General features: G+C 46.1%; 2 protein-coding genes across 3 annotated transcripts in view; one reads left to right on the forward strand and one right to left on the reverse strand.

Moving 5' to 3' along the window:
- Positions 1 to 13,756, reverse strand: part of NLRX1 (NLR family member X1) — a 307,093-nt gene that overhangs the window by 145,042 nt on the left and 148,295 nt on the right. The window lies entirely within an intron of this gene.
- MCAM (melanoma cell adhesion molecule) overlaps positions 9,065 to 13,756 on the forward strand; it is a 53,239-nt gene continuing 48,547 nt past the window's right edge. The window contains exon 1 of the mRNA XM_079954711.1: positions 9,065 to 9,230. Coding sequence (XP_079810837.1) covers positions 9,158 to 9,230 — 73 coding nt within the window. The 5' untranslated portion in view covers positions 9,065 to 9,157. The remainder of the gene's footprint in view (positions 9,231 to 13,756) is intronic.

Below are 13,756 nucleotides of genomic sequence, written 5' to 3' on the forward strand. Positions count from 1 at the left end.
TCAAAAGCTTCTCTCCTTGATGCTGTATCTCAATTGCCAAAATTCTTCCATGTTCATCTTTAAATAAAAATTTAGGTGACAGGCTCTCTTTTGCATATATCACCACACCTCTCTTCTTTACTCTGTCTGAAGATATAAATTCCTGGCCAAGTCTTTTATTTATTAACACTTTTCTATGGAGCCTAGTCACGTGTGTTTCTTGTAAACAAATAATGTCCAATTGTTCTTTTTTTAATATATGAAATATTTTCCTCCTTTTTTCCGGGATGTTACAGCCATTTATATTCCAACTCAAAAGTTGCAGAGACATCCTGAATAAATCTGGTTAATTTCCTGGGGGTGGTATCTTATTCACTGGATCTTCCGGTTCCGAAGGTGCAGGTACCGCCGGTGCTCCAGGCCCAGGAGGTAATTCAATTCCTTTTTGAAGGTCCTCTCCGTGTGCAATCAGAAATTTGTCTCTATCTTCCAATGTTCTGATTTTGACCTTCTTCCCTCTGAAGGTAAAGGATAATCCTTGAGGAAATTCCCACCTGAAGATAATTGAGTTGCTCCTCAACAGTCTGACCAATTCCAAGTAGGCAGATCTAAGATCCAACAGTTGTTTAGGAATGTCTTTATAAATTTCAATTCTTTTGTCCAAAATGTTCAGTGACTTTTCGTAGTGTAGGCCCCAAATCTTATCCCTTTCCTCCTTTGATCTCAATGTTATCAAACAATCTCTGGGCTTCTCTTTCTTTGCCAGTCTTCCAAGCCTGAAAGCTGATACAATTTTAAAGTCCTTTTCCTCTAAATTCCAAAACTTGGAAAATTCTTTGGTCAAAAACTCAGCTAAGTTGCCTTCTTCCGCTTCTGGTATCGACCTTATCCTTAGGTTACTCTCCCTATTCCGCAGTTCTATCATAGAGAGATAGGTCTGGTGTTCACCTACTTGTTTGCAGAGTGGTCTTACCTCTTGTTCTAAATTTCCAAGTCTTTGGCTAGTATCCTCAGCCAATTTCCGATTTTCTACTGTGGCCTCCGTCAGTTCTCCAATTACTTGTACGTTCTGTGATACTTGACCAGTTAATCTATTTAGGCATTCTGTGTTTTGGTCAATTTTAGCTGTTTGTTCGTCAGCTTTCTTATCCAAAGATTCCACTCTCTTATCCAAAGATTCCAATTTTTCATAAATTTTCTCTAATATAGAAGCAGTTGCTCCTGAGGCCATATCTTCCAATTGTAATTGCTCAATTTCTCCCTCCCCTGCTTGTGGCAGAGAAGCAGCTTCTTCCTCTGAAGGCAGAGTAGGTACAGATGATCTACGTGTCTGTGAGGCTGAGGTTAAAGTTGTTAAAGTTGTTTGTCTGGTTTTTGGTCCCTTTTTTCTTGCGCCACTCATTCCAGAGTTATCTAAAAGTCAAGGTCAAGCTGAGTTGTTCCCATGAGAAAGCGACAGCCCAGATGTTAACAATCAAACAGGAGGCCGGGAAAAGGAAAGTAAAATGATGTCACTGTTATAAATCCCAAATCCTCTAGGGGGAGCTTAAAATGTCTTTAGGAAAGAGATCAGTTCTGGTAAAATTACTAGAGTCAAGTTTAAAATCCAGGAACCTTCAATAACAAGTTTTAAGCAGAGTTAATATTGGCAGTCACAATTGTTTCAGACAGTGCATGCTGGTATTCCAAATGTTACTTCAAAGTAGCAAGTCCAAACTCCCTCAGATTGTTGCAATTTTTAATTCAAAGTGTCCAAATCTGCAAACTGACAGCTCAGGCAGCTCCAACACCTGGGTTTCTTACTCAAATTATATTTCCAATAGAAGAAAGGTATCACAATGCAGATAAAGAGCATAAATCAAATGCTTAAAGTCCTTGTTTGCTTACAGGAAAATTCAATGGGTGCTCAGATCCATTAAGTTAGAAATTTCTTTCTTTGCCTCCACTCCTCCAGCTCTTTGCTTTGAAATTCAGTGACAGCGGAAGACGGACTTCCTGTTTTTACATCGCTCCGCTTTCAGCCAAATTCAATAGTTTTTAGTCTCAAATTTTATAAAGTCCTTCTTTACTCACGGGTTGTTGCTTTTCCGAATCAGAAGTTTTCAGGAAGAGAGGTCAGCGCTCACCGGCAGCAGCAGCGCGGCTTCACTCCGCGGATCGCGAAACAACTCACAGCGCCGCTACCCCCTCCACGTTCCGGAGCCCCTTACGGGGTTCCTTCAGCGCTTTGGGGGTCGCTTCTGGCGCCCACCGAGTCTCAAGACCACAGGCTCTTGCTGCCTGTGGGTTTCCAAAGTGGGTCTCCGCTTCGCCGTAGCGGACGACCCAATTCCGCGGAGCTTCCTCCTCACTAGTGGAAGAGGACCGCCATTACCGTTCGCGCCGCCTCCGGAAGTGGGGTATTGCTGTTTAAGTAGGATAAAGGGGTTTTTTTGTGTGTTTTTCCAAAAAAAAATTATTGATTTTCCAAAATTTATAAACAAACTAACAAACTATGCTAAGATAATTTAAATAGAAATACTTGCAAATACCAGATAGGCTTAGGATTTAAATATGTGATGTTACAGAATAATATGTTTAAAGTTAAAATGAAAAGAAATAAAGATGTTAAGTGATTAAGTTAATTTTATGAGAAATTTGTTTTGGAAAACTGTTACAATGATACATATTGAAACTCAGTCAGGGGGATTCGAGGAAGTCACTTAACAATGTTACTAAGATTGGATTATGTACAGTTAGGATTTATGTTTGTTGGCTTTTTTGTGTTTTCTTCACGTTGTGTAGCTTTTCACGTTGTTCTGGGCAATTTGAGGTTACAAGCTAAGCCCCGAAGCTGAAACTCAAGTGATTCTGGATTGATTTATCCTTGAGTGGTATTGTGCTACATAAGCAATCTTTGGCTTTTCCAAACCTGGGACCCACCTTTAATGCAAACATGCATTTGGGCAACCATTTCACCATATATTTGTGTGGTGGTGGGTATTGCTGTTTCAACCCACCTCGGATCAGACTGCAACCTTGCTGAAGATCAGTATGCCACATAAAGGTTGCCCTCACAAACAGCAGTACCTGAAGGTGTCAGACTGAACCAATGGTCTTTGTTTACCCAAGGGAGGAATCTCTGGATAATTTAGCTGTAGCCTTTTAGATTACTATCTGACGTTAACTCTCCCAGGCCTTGATATTTGCACTGAATTCACAAAGTCTACTCACCTGAGTGTTTTGAGTAATGTCACTGTTTCCAAGGATCACTTACTGTGTGTCGGAGGGAGGTACGCTAAGAGTCCCTAATTATTCAGGGCCCCTGTTTCTTGTATTCATCCCCTGAACAGAAATAATGAAGGGGTTTGTTTGTACATTTTGGGATTGTGGTGAATAGCCCAATAAAGATGTTGACCCTGCATGTAGCAGCTGCTGCGAATAATGTGAATTCCACACTAGGGATTATTAGGAGAGGGGTCGAAAATGGAATGGCCAGTATTGTAATGCAATTATAGAAATCAATGGTGAGGCCACCCTTGAGATACTGAGCCTAGTTCTGGTCATCAAGGCTGCATCTCAAGAGAGATGTTATACTGCTGAGAGAAGATGCAGAAAAGGGCAAGCAAAATAACCACTGGGCTGGAAAATACACACACACACACCTTTCTCCCTCTCTCATAATAATAATAGAACCCACGGGGATACGGGTGGCACTGTGGTCTAAACCACTGAGCCTCTTGGGCTTGCTGATCGGAAGGTGGGTGGTTTGAATCCCCGCGATGGGGTGAGCTCCCGTTGCTCTGTCCCAGCTCCTGCCAACCTAGCAGTTCAAAAGCACACCAGTGCAAGTAGATAAATAGGTACCACTGTGGCAGGAAGGTAAACAGTATTTCCGTGTGCTCTGGTTTCTGTCATGGTGCTCTGCTGTGCCAGAAGCGGTTTAGTCGTGCTGGTCACATGACCCAGAAAGCTGTCTGTGGACAAAGACCAGCTTTCTCAGCCTGAAAGTGAGATGTGTGTCGCAACCCCTTTTCCAGAGGACGGTATAGGCCTGAACACCATTTAGAGTGTTGGACTAGGACCTAGGAAACCAGGGTTAAAATCCCTGCTCATCCATAAAGCCCAACGGGTGACCTTGGACCAGTCGCAGTCTCTCTGTCTAACCTACCTCACAGGGTTGTTGTGAGGATAACACCTGGAGCTCCTTGGAGAAAATGGTGGGAATATAAAGTGAAATAAATAAATAGCAATGATATCCAGTTGGCTTCAGTAAGAAGCAGGATTCTGTACTGGCAAGAGACACCTTGGGTCTGATCCAGACATGCTCCTGTAATTTATTAATCCTCTGCAATGAGTTGGGGTGAAAAGTGTGGCAGCCCCCAATTGCATAATGCTTTGCTGCCCTACATGTCTGTTCTTGCCTGCTTTCCCCTCCGTTGCTTTGCCTCTTCATTTGTGTAAACAAATTGGGAGCTGAAGCCGGTTAAATGGGTGTTTATGTCAGCTTAGGCGACTGTGTAAACAGGCCAGCGTGAGATAACAGCTTAGTAATATTTATGGGCTAAAGTGTTTTCTCGCTGAAGGAGAAGGTCCCCTTGCCTTGGTGCAAGGAAGGTCCTTTAAAAAAAAAACAACCCACTCTGATTTTGAGACTGAAATGGAGAAGGAAGACATCAGGGACACTCAGCACGCACACAAAAATACTCTGTGTGCATTTGTAACGCCAAGCTGTCTCAGCTAAATGGGCATTAGAAAGCAATGGCAGAGCTTAAGCAATGAAACAAATTGAATGTTCCGAAACCCTGCCCCGCAGTTCCTCTGGGGTTAGAGTTACAAGGGCTTTTTTATGATGCTAGCGAAGAAAGGGCATCTCATAGGCATTGCCTGGTGCACCAGCAGGATGGCTGTGGCAAGAGGGCCGGTTGCTGCAGGAGTTCCAGGTCAGGCAAAGCTTTCGAGAGAGCTAAAGTTGCACCGGGCTAAAAACTGTCAACCAGGTAGCCTGGCCTTTGCCTTGAATTTCTCTTCTACCATTAACCATGGTCAGGTGAGACTTGGGGAAGGTCTGTGGGAAACCTGTAGTCTCCATCTTGAGCATGGCACCACCAGAGGGACACGGCCTGGCCTCTCCATCACACTCCATGGGCACTGATCCCATTGGTCATTAAAAGAGCTTGGGCCAGTCACCACCTCTCTGCCTAACCTACCTTACAGAGTTCTTGTGAGGATTGTAAGAGGAGGGGAGAGAACCATGTAGGCCACTTTGAGCTCCCTGGAGAGGATAAAAGTGGCATATAACTGCAATCAATCAATCAATTTGTGGCCTTTAAAAAAACAAAACAGAAACCCAAACATTGGTGTCCACCTCCCTCTTTTCCTGCCAACCTCAAGTCCTGCGTTCTTAAAGGTGTACAGAAGCAATCATATGCACAGGGGCTCTTTCTAAACCTTCTTACGAACATGTGGAGGTTAGGGTTGCATGATCCAGCTAAGTCTCCACTCCACACATTTATATAAAGGTGTCTGAAAGGGTTTTAGGAGCCTTTTGGCAAGTCGCTATGCCTTTATCTTCTTTTGCAGACAAAGTGTGGGGGCTGAGGCTAATACTGGGCTTTTCTGGGCAATCTGTTTGTTCATCCTGATTTGCTTGCAGAAAGCTTACAGTGAGGTTAGACTATGTCCGGTTTTTTACTGAGCATTTGCTCGGATCTGTTTACGCTGCATTTGGATGACAATGAACTTTCATTCCTGCAACCATCTCCATTTACCTGCAGGGTATTTACACGTCTTCCTGTTAACCAGAGATTTTAGGGGATACTCAGGGGTACGCATCGGCACCTCTTTCTGTTGTTAAAAAGTGGGACACTAACTGTAACAACTTTGTGGTGAGTACCAGCATCTATTTTTCGGGGGGGGGGGAGCATAGTTGTTCACCATTTATTTTATCTCACTTTTCAATGCATTTCCTCTTCACTTTCCAAACTGCAAAATACCTTTTCTGGAAAACAGGCGGGGTGTGTGTGTGTTAGGTGTACTGGAAAGTAGTTTTTTCTCTGTACAGAATTGTGTGTGCTTGTCTTCAACATGCTGCTTTCAATTCAGAGTGATTCTAAATTCTGCAGCCCTCAAGGGTGGTTTGATCCGCACTTGAACTCCCACCCCCACCACCGTTTTTTGTTGGAAGACATTTGTCTCGAAAACCCTCCCTTTGATTGGGTTACCCATGCCTTTTCCTCCCTGCACATGCGCCGGTGAATAAGGAAGGAAATGGTAATTGCTTTCTTGATATATGGTTCCCTTCTTCAGAAAATCATTAGGCAGGTGAGGCCACAGCCCACCCCCCACCATTGCTGGAACCGCCACCATCCTTTTGCAAATGGACACGCACAAATGGCTAATGCAAAATCAATTTGACTTGAGCTTTATATTTTGGCAATGAAACTAGCTTGTGAAAAAGTGCTGTTGGGGGCATTAAAATAAAATGGAAGCAGGTCCAGATTGTGTGTGGACTCGGTAGGAAAAAACAAGATGCCGGTGTGCCTTGAATGTCATGCACACGCCGCCTGAGTGCAACACCTGGATTCTAAATGGCAGATACAAACGGTGGGGGAAGGGTATTGCAATATCTGCAAGGCAGGCTGGACAGTAAACTAGGGCAAAGGGTCAGCCAGGTCTCTCGTGCGATCCAGAGTTCCCTGCAGCAATCTGGCAGTTTGCCAGATCATAGGTCACACCGGCCAGCCCTTCAAGAGACAATGCATGTGCTTTGGTAAATGAAAATCTTTAATAAAAATTATTTAAAATAATAATTTAAAAAATCTTTGGATTTCTGCACTTGCACAGCTCCTCTGGAATGTAAATCTGAAAGCTTTGTTGCAGAACGAAGCGCTTACCAAGGCAACAGCCACACACACCCTTTTCCAAAGTGGTTAATGGACTGACTGCGGGGTAGGAAACCTCAGAACCAGCGACCACATGTTTAAGAGTTACCCTGCTCTGAACCCTCTTTTGACTGTGTTGGCTTTCAATTACGAGAATGCTTCTCACTGACTTGGATGATGGAGAGATGTGGGGGTGGGGGTGGGCAGCAGCTGCAGGCACAGAAACCTCTGGCTCTCGCCTGGCTGAAATGCAGCCAAGTGCACAGAGGCTGGGAGTCACTCCCATCCATTGATCCTCTGGCCCCGTCCAGCACTCGAATGCAACCCCCAGAAGGTTGCCCACATCATGGGAAAGGACTAACTGGAGGAAGCGGAGCAGCAAAGATTTGAACCCGGGGAAGAGAATGTGCTCTGATTGTCTGTTCATACCAGATGTGCTGTGATTGATCCCTTCTTCCTGTAAATACTGTAAAAGAAGCTTCACTTCTTAACTCAGCCACGGTGAGATTGTGTTTGGCTGTCCTTTACGTACCTCTTAGAGGTTGTGTTTTCTGCCCCTTTTAGTTCTTGCTGACTATATTTGGAGGGGGTGGAATTGCAATTGTGTAATTACAATTTGAAAACAACAAACAAATATTAGAAATGCATTAGGTGGCTCAGGATACTGGAGCTTACCAAAGCTTTGATCTTCAGCTGCAATAACCGGTTCATATCAGCTTGGTTTGCACCAAACCTAGGTTTACTGAGACCCCGGGGGAGGAGCGTTCCCTTTTCTTTGTCGTTTTTGTTATTGTGCTGAGTTAAGGTTCGGTTTAATGCATTGTTTGAACAGTTAAGCTCTCTCTCTCTCTCATTAACCATGAGCTGTGGCCAGGACCTTACTTCTGGGTATACCTTGGGCAGTTCCATCCTGTTGTTATTTCTGAGTGGGATTCAGTCACATCCCAGCAAATTCAAGTTACAGGCAACTCCCCATTTATGTGCATTCAAGGCACATGTGACGCTACAAGGGTGCATCACGTTGAACCTGGAAGTGACCCGAAAATGCGACAAAAAGGGTTGGAACGGGGTGTTTGCAAGCTTTTTCAATGATGTTTCAAATACACCCCCATTTCACTTAAACACCTGGTACCTTGGAACGTAACCCCCATGTAAATTGGGAATTGCCTGTACTAATTGGTTTGGGTGGTGTTGTGCAACCAGCCTGCTTTCCCAAAATATGACTTTATGCACTAAGGAAAATGACCGAAAAACGTACTGGAAAGTGTGGGATAACACTTGCCTTCACGTAACATCGCCTCATCTCCACACAAATCAGGGTGTTCATCAAATAGCCAACGTTGTCTAATGTCCTTGCAAATAAACCAGGATGAATGTTCAGCTAACAGTCCTCTGGGTTGTCCTGTCACTTGAAAGCGGTTTGCTGCTTTCCAGTTCCCTGGGGAAAGAGCCTAGCAAAGTTCCTGTCCCAGTACACCGGTCAGTAACACAACCATCCATCTTTATTTACTGAGTTATTGTTTGTTTGTTTTTTTAATCCTACCATGTTGCAAACGGAGCCTCAAGGCAGCTTAGAATAAACAGCATAATTTATTTTGCTATAAGCAAAACAGCATGGCAAAAGACAATAGACCCAACCAACAGGGAGGGAAATGAATGAATATAATAAAAATAGCACGTAAGACAACATCTTTTCCCGGCAGGTGGAAATAGATGCAGGGTTTTTTTTTGCAGCTTCGTCAAATGCCAACCCCTGTTTCTCCTCACCCCACCCCGCCTTGATCCTGATCGAGCCTTTCTGAGCAGGCGGAGGGGGGGAACCAGAGCAATTACAAGAAGAACCTGTTGCCCACGACCAGTTTGTAAGCAACAGGATTAAACCCGGGTCTGGAAGGAAGAAGCCCCTTCGTCTGTTTTTGCTGCAACGGACTAAGGCTTCCTTGCTCTGCCACGGGCTGAAAAGGTTCGACTCCCCTGCAAGGTTTTTTTTTGCACCGAAGTCTTGCATTAAGAGCAGGGCTCTAGCGAGAAAGGGGGTCTAAGGTAGGCTTTCGCCTCGCCCCCTGGCGCTCCGCTTAAGCGCGACTCCTCTCTGCTGTTGCAGGCGAGTCTTCTGGAGCAAGCGTGCGAGGAGGGCTGGGCTCCCGGTGCTCTTGTGGGTGGGTGGGTGTGTATTCCCCCCCCCCTCGGAGCAGTGCAGCCCCCTCCCCCCCCTGCATTCAGCTCCCTCCCCCTCGCACCTGACGTCAGCTTTCTGGGTTTCTCCTCCAAGCCCCTCCGATGCATTTGGACTCTCGGCTCTGGCACCGGGAACAATGAGTCGCTGCCGGCTTGCAAGCTTCGCCCGCGCCTGCCTCCTGCTCCTGGCCGGCTGCTGCTGCAGCAGAGGTGAGTGGCGGGCAACAAAGGGAGAAGGAGAGGGGCTGAGCGGGCAACTTGCACTGCAGATTTGCAGGGCAGCGCTGTCCCAGGTAAGCCTTGGGCACCGCGGCGCTGCTCCCCTCCGTTTGCAAAGCAAGGCGGCGCGGGGAAACGTGCTTTGTCTTGTTAACTCTTGCCGAACCCCCAAACCCCGATTCCAGTTCTGCAAGGATTCCCCGGGTTGCTACGATTAGTTTCTTATGGTGTTAGAACCGAAGGTGTGAATGTTTTTCCCCGGGGGTTGCTTCCACACCCCCCCCCCAATGTATTTCTGTCCAAGCCACGAGGAGATACATATTTCGAGGTGCCTAGAGCTGGATCCATATAAATATAAATAAACACACACAGGTGGGGAAGGAGACACACACAGTTTGCAGAATGGGTTTTGCAAAAACACACCCACCTTCTCACACTGCCTCTCCTCCGCGGTGTAACCGCTACTGTAAGTGATTTGCAACTGGTGTTAGAAAAGGGGGCGTGTTGCGTTGCGCTTGTGTGCAAACCGACCCACCAGGTGGGGGGGGGATTTGGGTTGGAGCCCCCTCCCCCCATATTTTTGCTAAAAAATATTTTGCTATGGGATTGGGGGTCCTGATGCATGCAAGTATTCCCCCTCCCAGAGTTCACACGACATCGTTGGCATAAAAAATACCAGCTCCCCGCCTCCCCCAAGAAATCACAGATCTATGTGGAAAATAAGCTAAAAAAATAAGAAAGGAAAACCTGCTGCCACCGATATCTGAGATCCCCGTTTGAAAATCAGAAGTGCTGTCTAGAAACCCCTCCATGTTCTCCCCTTTTGCAAACCCTTTCCTTCCCCCATCTTTGATTTACTGCGGAATATTTGGGTGTCAAAACCTTCCACGTTCTGCGAGTGCCTCTGAGCCTCGTGGGGTGAAGAGAAGTCCCAGAAGGGAAACAGCCTGCCTTTGTACAGTTAAGGGTTTAGGACGGGGATTTCCCAAATGATCAATCTGCCCATCCCCAAGTACTGAGAATTGGGGGGGGGGGGGAGAGGAGTTTTATTACAGACGTGAGAGGCTGGTTGGTGGAAGGGGGTGTGCATCAGCCCCCGTTCCTATTATAGTACATATTCGTATACGTTTTGAGCCCCTCCGGGCAGGATCTGTGCACCTCCTATGCTGTGCACAGCGGGAAGCGTTGATAATCAAGGGTGGTAGATTATGAAGACTGATAATTGTACGTGAATCGCTTTGAACATACTGTAAGCGGGGTGCTGAGTCTTACTATATGGCCACAGTTTATTATCTGGCAGACGCTATTGTTCTGAAATAAAGCACACTCCTTGCCCCCCTCCCATGGGGTTGAACAGTCTTAATCAGGTTAAGCACCCCAGCTCATGCTTTGTTTTCAGTGGGATTGTTTATTGTGAATTTGGCTGCCTCAGGCTCCCCGCTCTACACGCCCCCCCCCCAGATAGTATGGGGGAAAGGATCTGGGTGAAGCAGAGATTTAGGGTGGGGGTGGAGCATCCCATCCCTTGATTCTGCAATACTTGTTCTAAGATGCCTAGAGAGGAAGGTTGAAGCCAGAGGTAGGGTAGTAGGAAGCTATCTCTTATACCAGGTCAGGTCAATGGGACATCTAATTCAGTGCTGCCTACACGGGCTGGCAGCAGCTCTCCAGGGTTTCAGGCAAGGACCTGCTTGGAGATAGATGCTGTTGGGGATTGAACCTGCATCCAAAACTGTTGCTCTGCCCATGAGCTGAGTCCCTTCCTCAAAAGTTCCTGTTGGCCATCTATTGAAGAGAAGGTTCCCATGTCTCACCCACAAGTTTAGGCAAATGCTAAGTGTGTTCACTGGGATTCGGACAGAGGGAGCATTTATAGATTTTGAGAAGTGAGTGAAGCCAAAGCCCGGTTGAGATGACAGGAGGATCGGCATTGCCTTCTCCCCACCCCCACCCACCAAAAACGAGGCCATGGAGGGATTCTGGGCACATGCTCTGAGCTCAGCTTCTGTCTGGAACAGACTGCATCATCGGAGCCTGTTTGTCTGAGATTTTAACGGCGGCATCATCCAGAGTGTAAGTTTTAAGGCTGCTGCTGTGGCACCAGTTTTCCTGTTGGTGTGTCATAGCAAACCTGTAGGCATGCACCCCCAAACTCCAGCATTCCTAAGATGCTGTTCAGTATGAGTCTCCCCTGCCCTCCAAAAATGGGGATCTCAAAATTTGGACTCTACATGTGACCAAAAGCTGACCAATGGTTGTAACGTTTGTACAACAATTTCCTTTCGTTTGTACAAACAGTCTCCAGTTTTGTGTTTGCAAAGCTTTCTTCTTGCTGCGTGTGTTTTCAGTAAAAGGATAAGCAAACTTCTTCAGATAAGGGAATACAGTTTTCTCCTGTTTTTGTATTGGTTTATTTATTACTTGCTCATTAAAATATTTATAACCTGCCTTTTCTGCCCAAACGCTCCAGGGCAGTGCTCAACAATGAAATGAGATGCATAGTCAATACATTAACATTTATGTAAAGTAGCAATTTAAGCTTACAAATATAGTCAGCGGCAATTGGGAGGCAGGAGGCTTATCTGGCGACTCAGAGGGCTTGTGGAGTCTTTGAAATAACGCAGCAAAGCTACAGCGACTTTGTTATAGCAAAGCTAGTAGCAAAAATGGAACACAGGGCAGAGAAGGGTGCCAACACAAAAAAGGCCTTGCTCTGGATAAGCTACACACCCCAACTGCATTTAAAATAGCGAGGTACCTGAATAGGGCTGGACGATATCTGATTTTCAACATCGTGATATATTACCAGTTAAACATCATGATACACTGATAATATGTCTGAAATAAAGGTGGAGCTATGTAAAGGCATTGGCTGGCTTAACAGTTTTTCCCACCTGATTGTTTTTGCGTAGCATGAGTACAAACTTATCATCATTCGTAATCTATTGCCAGGACAAAAAACTATGAAACCAATATCACATTACGGAATTCAAACCAGTTTTGAATGATATATCGCCATCCCTCACATCATGATTTTTGATATATTGCCAGGTTAAAAATTATGAAACCGATATCACACTATGGATCAAACCGCTTTGGGGCGATATATCGCCCAGCCCCCTATCCTTCACCTCTGTGTGCTTTTTAAGGGAAGAAAAGTAGCCACTCTCATCACTTTCAAGGGGGCAGTGAGTGTTTGCATGTGTTGGGGTGGGGAAGGCTTAGGGCAGCCTTTCTCAACCTGTGGGTCCCCAGATGTTGTTGAACTACAACTACAACTCCCATCACCCCTAGCTAGCAAGGCCAGAGCTCAGGGATGATGGGAGTTGTAGTCCATAATGGTGCTGGTCAGTTTAGACAATACTGAACTAGATAAACCGAAGGTGTGGTTCATTATAAGGCAGCTTCCTACACTCCTATGGCATTCTGACCTTGCTGTGTGGGGTCATGCACAGCCCCAGCTATGCATTTCAAATTTATTTCCACGCCCCGCCTTGCATAAAACAAGCAGGTATGTGCTGCACCTTCAGAGTAAGCGGAAGGGTAACATTAGCAACTGGGAAGAATTTGCAGTTGGTGTCCCATGCGGCTCGTGAGATCTCTTCGAGCCCTCATCCCAGAAGCTGAGCCATAAAATATCTGCAAAGAGGCTCTGTCGTTTGGACTCCTGCCTGAATTCCACTCCCCACCCCCTGGCTAATGGGAACGGCCTGCTCAGCACTTCCCACCGCGGCTCGGCTGCCGTCTTTCTTTGTGAAGTCTGCTGCTGCAGTGATGGCTGTGGGAAGGACGGCCTTTCAGTGTGTAGCTGCAGGGCTGGGCACATTCCTAACATCATATTGGTTTATTTTTAGGAGCCCAAAGCAAGCCGCTCACCTGGGGCTCTCCTATGCATTTGATACATCCTTGGGATGTAGGGGGGGAAATAATTTCCTGGTCCCTGTGGACTAAGGAGAGCAGTCTTGCTGCTAACCAAACGGCCACTGGTTTGCTGGTTCCCATGAGAGGCTAACTGATGTATTAATTCATTATAACATATATCACTTTAAATAACTGGTGGCTGGTGTCCTTTGGGACTGGGAGGGCAGAGAGGGACCAAGAGAAGGCGGAGCCACAGTCAGAGATTGGCAGAAGTAATTCCACTTTTATTCCTATCCTCCTCCCTGCTGAGTTCAACAAGGACAGCGCTGAGGCCAAAGAGCATGGGTAGGCAAACTAAGGCCGGGGGGCTGGATCCGGCCTAATTGCCTTCTAAATCCGGCCCACGGACGGTCTGGGATTCAGCATGTTTTTACATGAGTAGAATGTGTCCTTTTATTTAAAATGCATCTCTGGGTTATTTGTGGGGTATAGGAATTCGTTCAACCCCCCACCCCCCAAAAAAATATAGTCTGGCCCCTCACAAGGTCTGAGGGACAGTGGACCGGCCCCCTGCTGAAAACGTTTGCTGACCCCTGCCAAAGAGGAAGAATCTCACAGGCAGTGCCAGCCCCTGCTCTGGTAGTAAGCAAGGAGGC

Source organism: Podarcis cretensis, assembly GCF_951804945.1.
Source record: "Podarcis cretensis genome assembly, chromosome: 15".
Taxonomy (NCBI): Eukaryota; Metazoa; Chordata; class Lepidosauria; order Squamata; family Lacertidae; genus Podarcis; species Podarcis cretensis.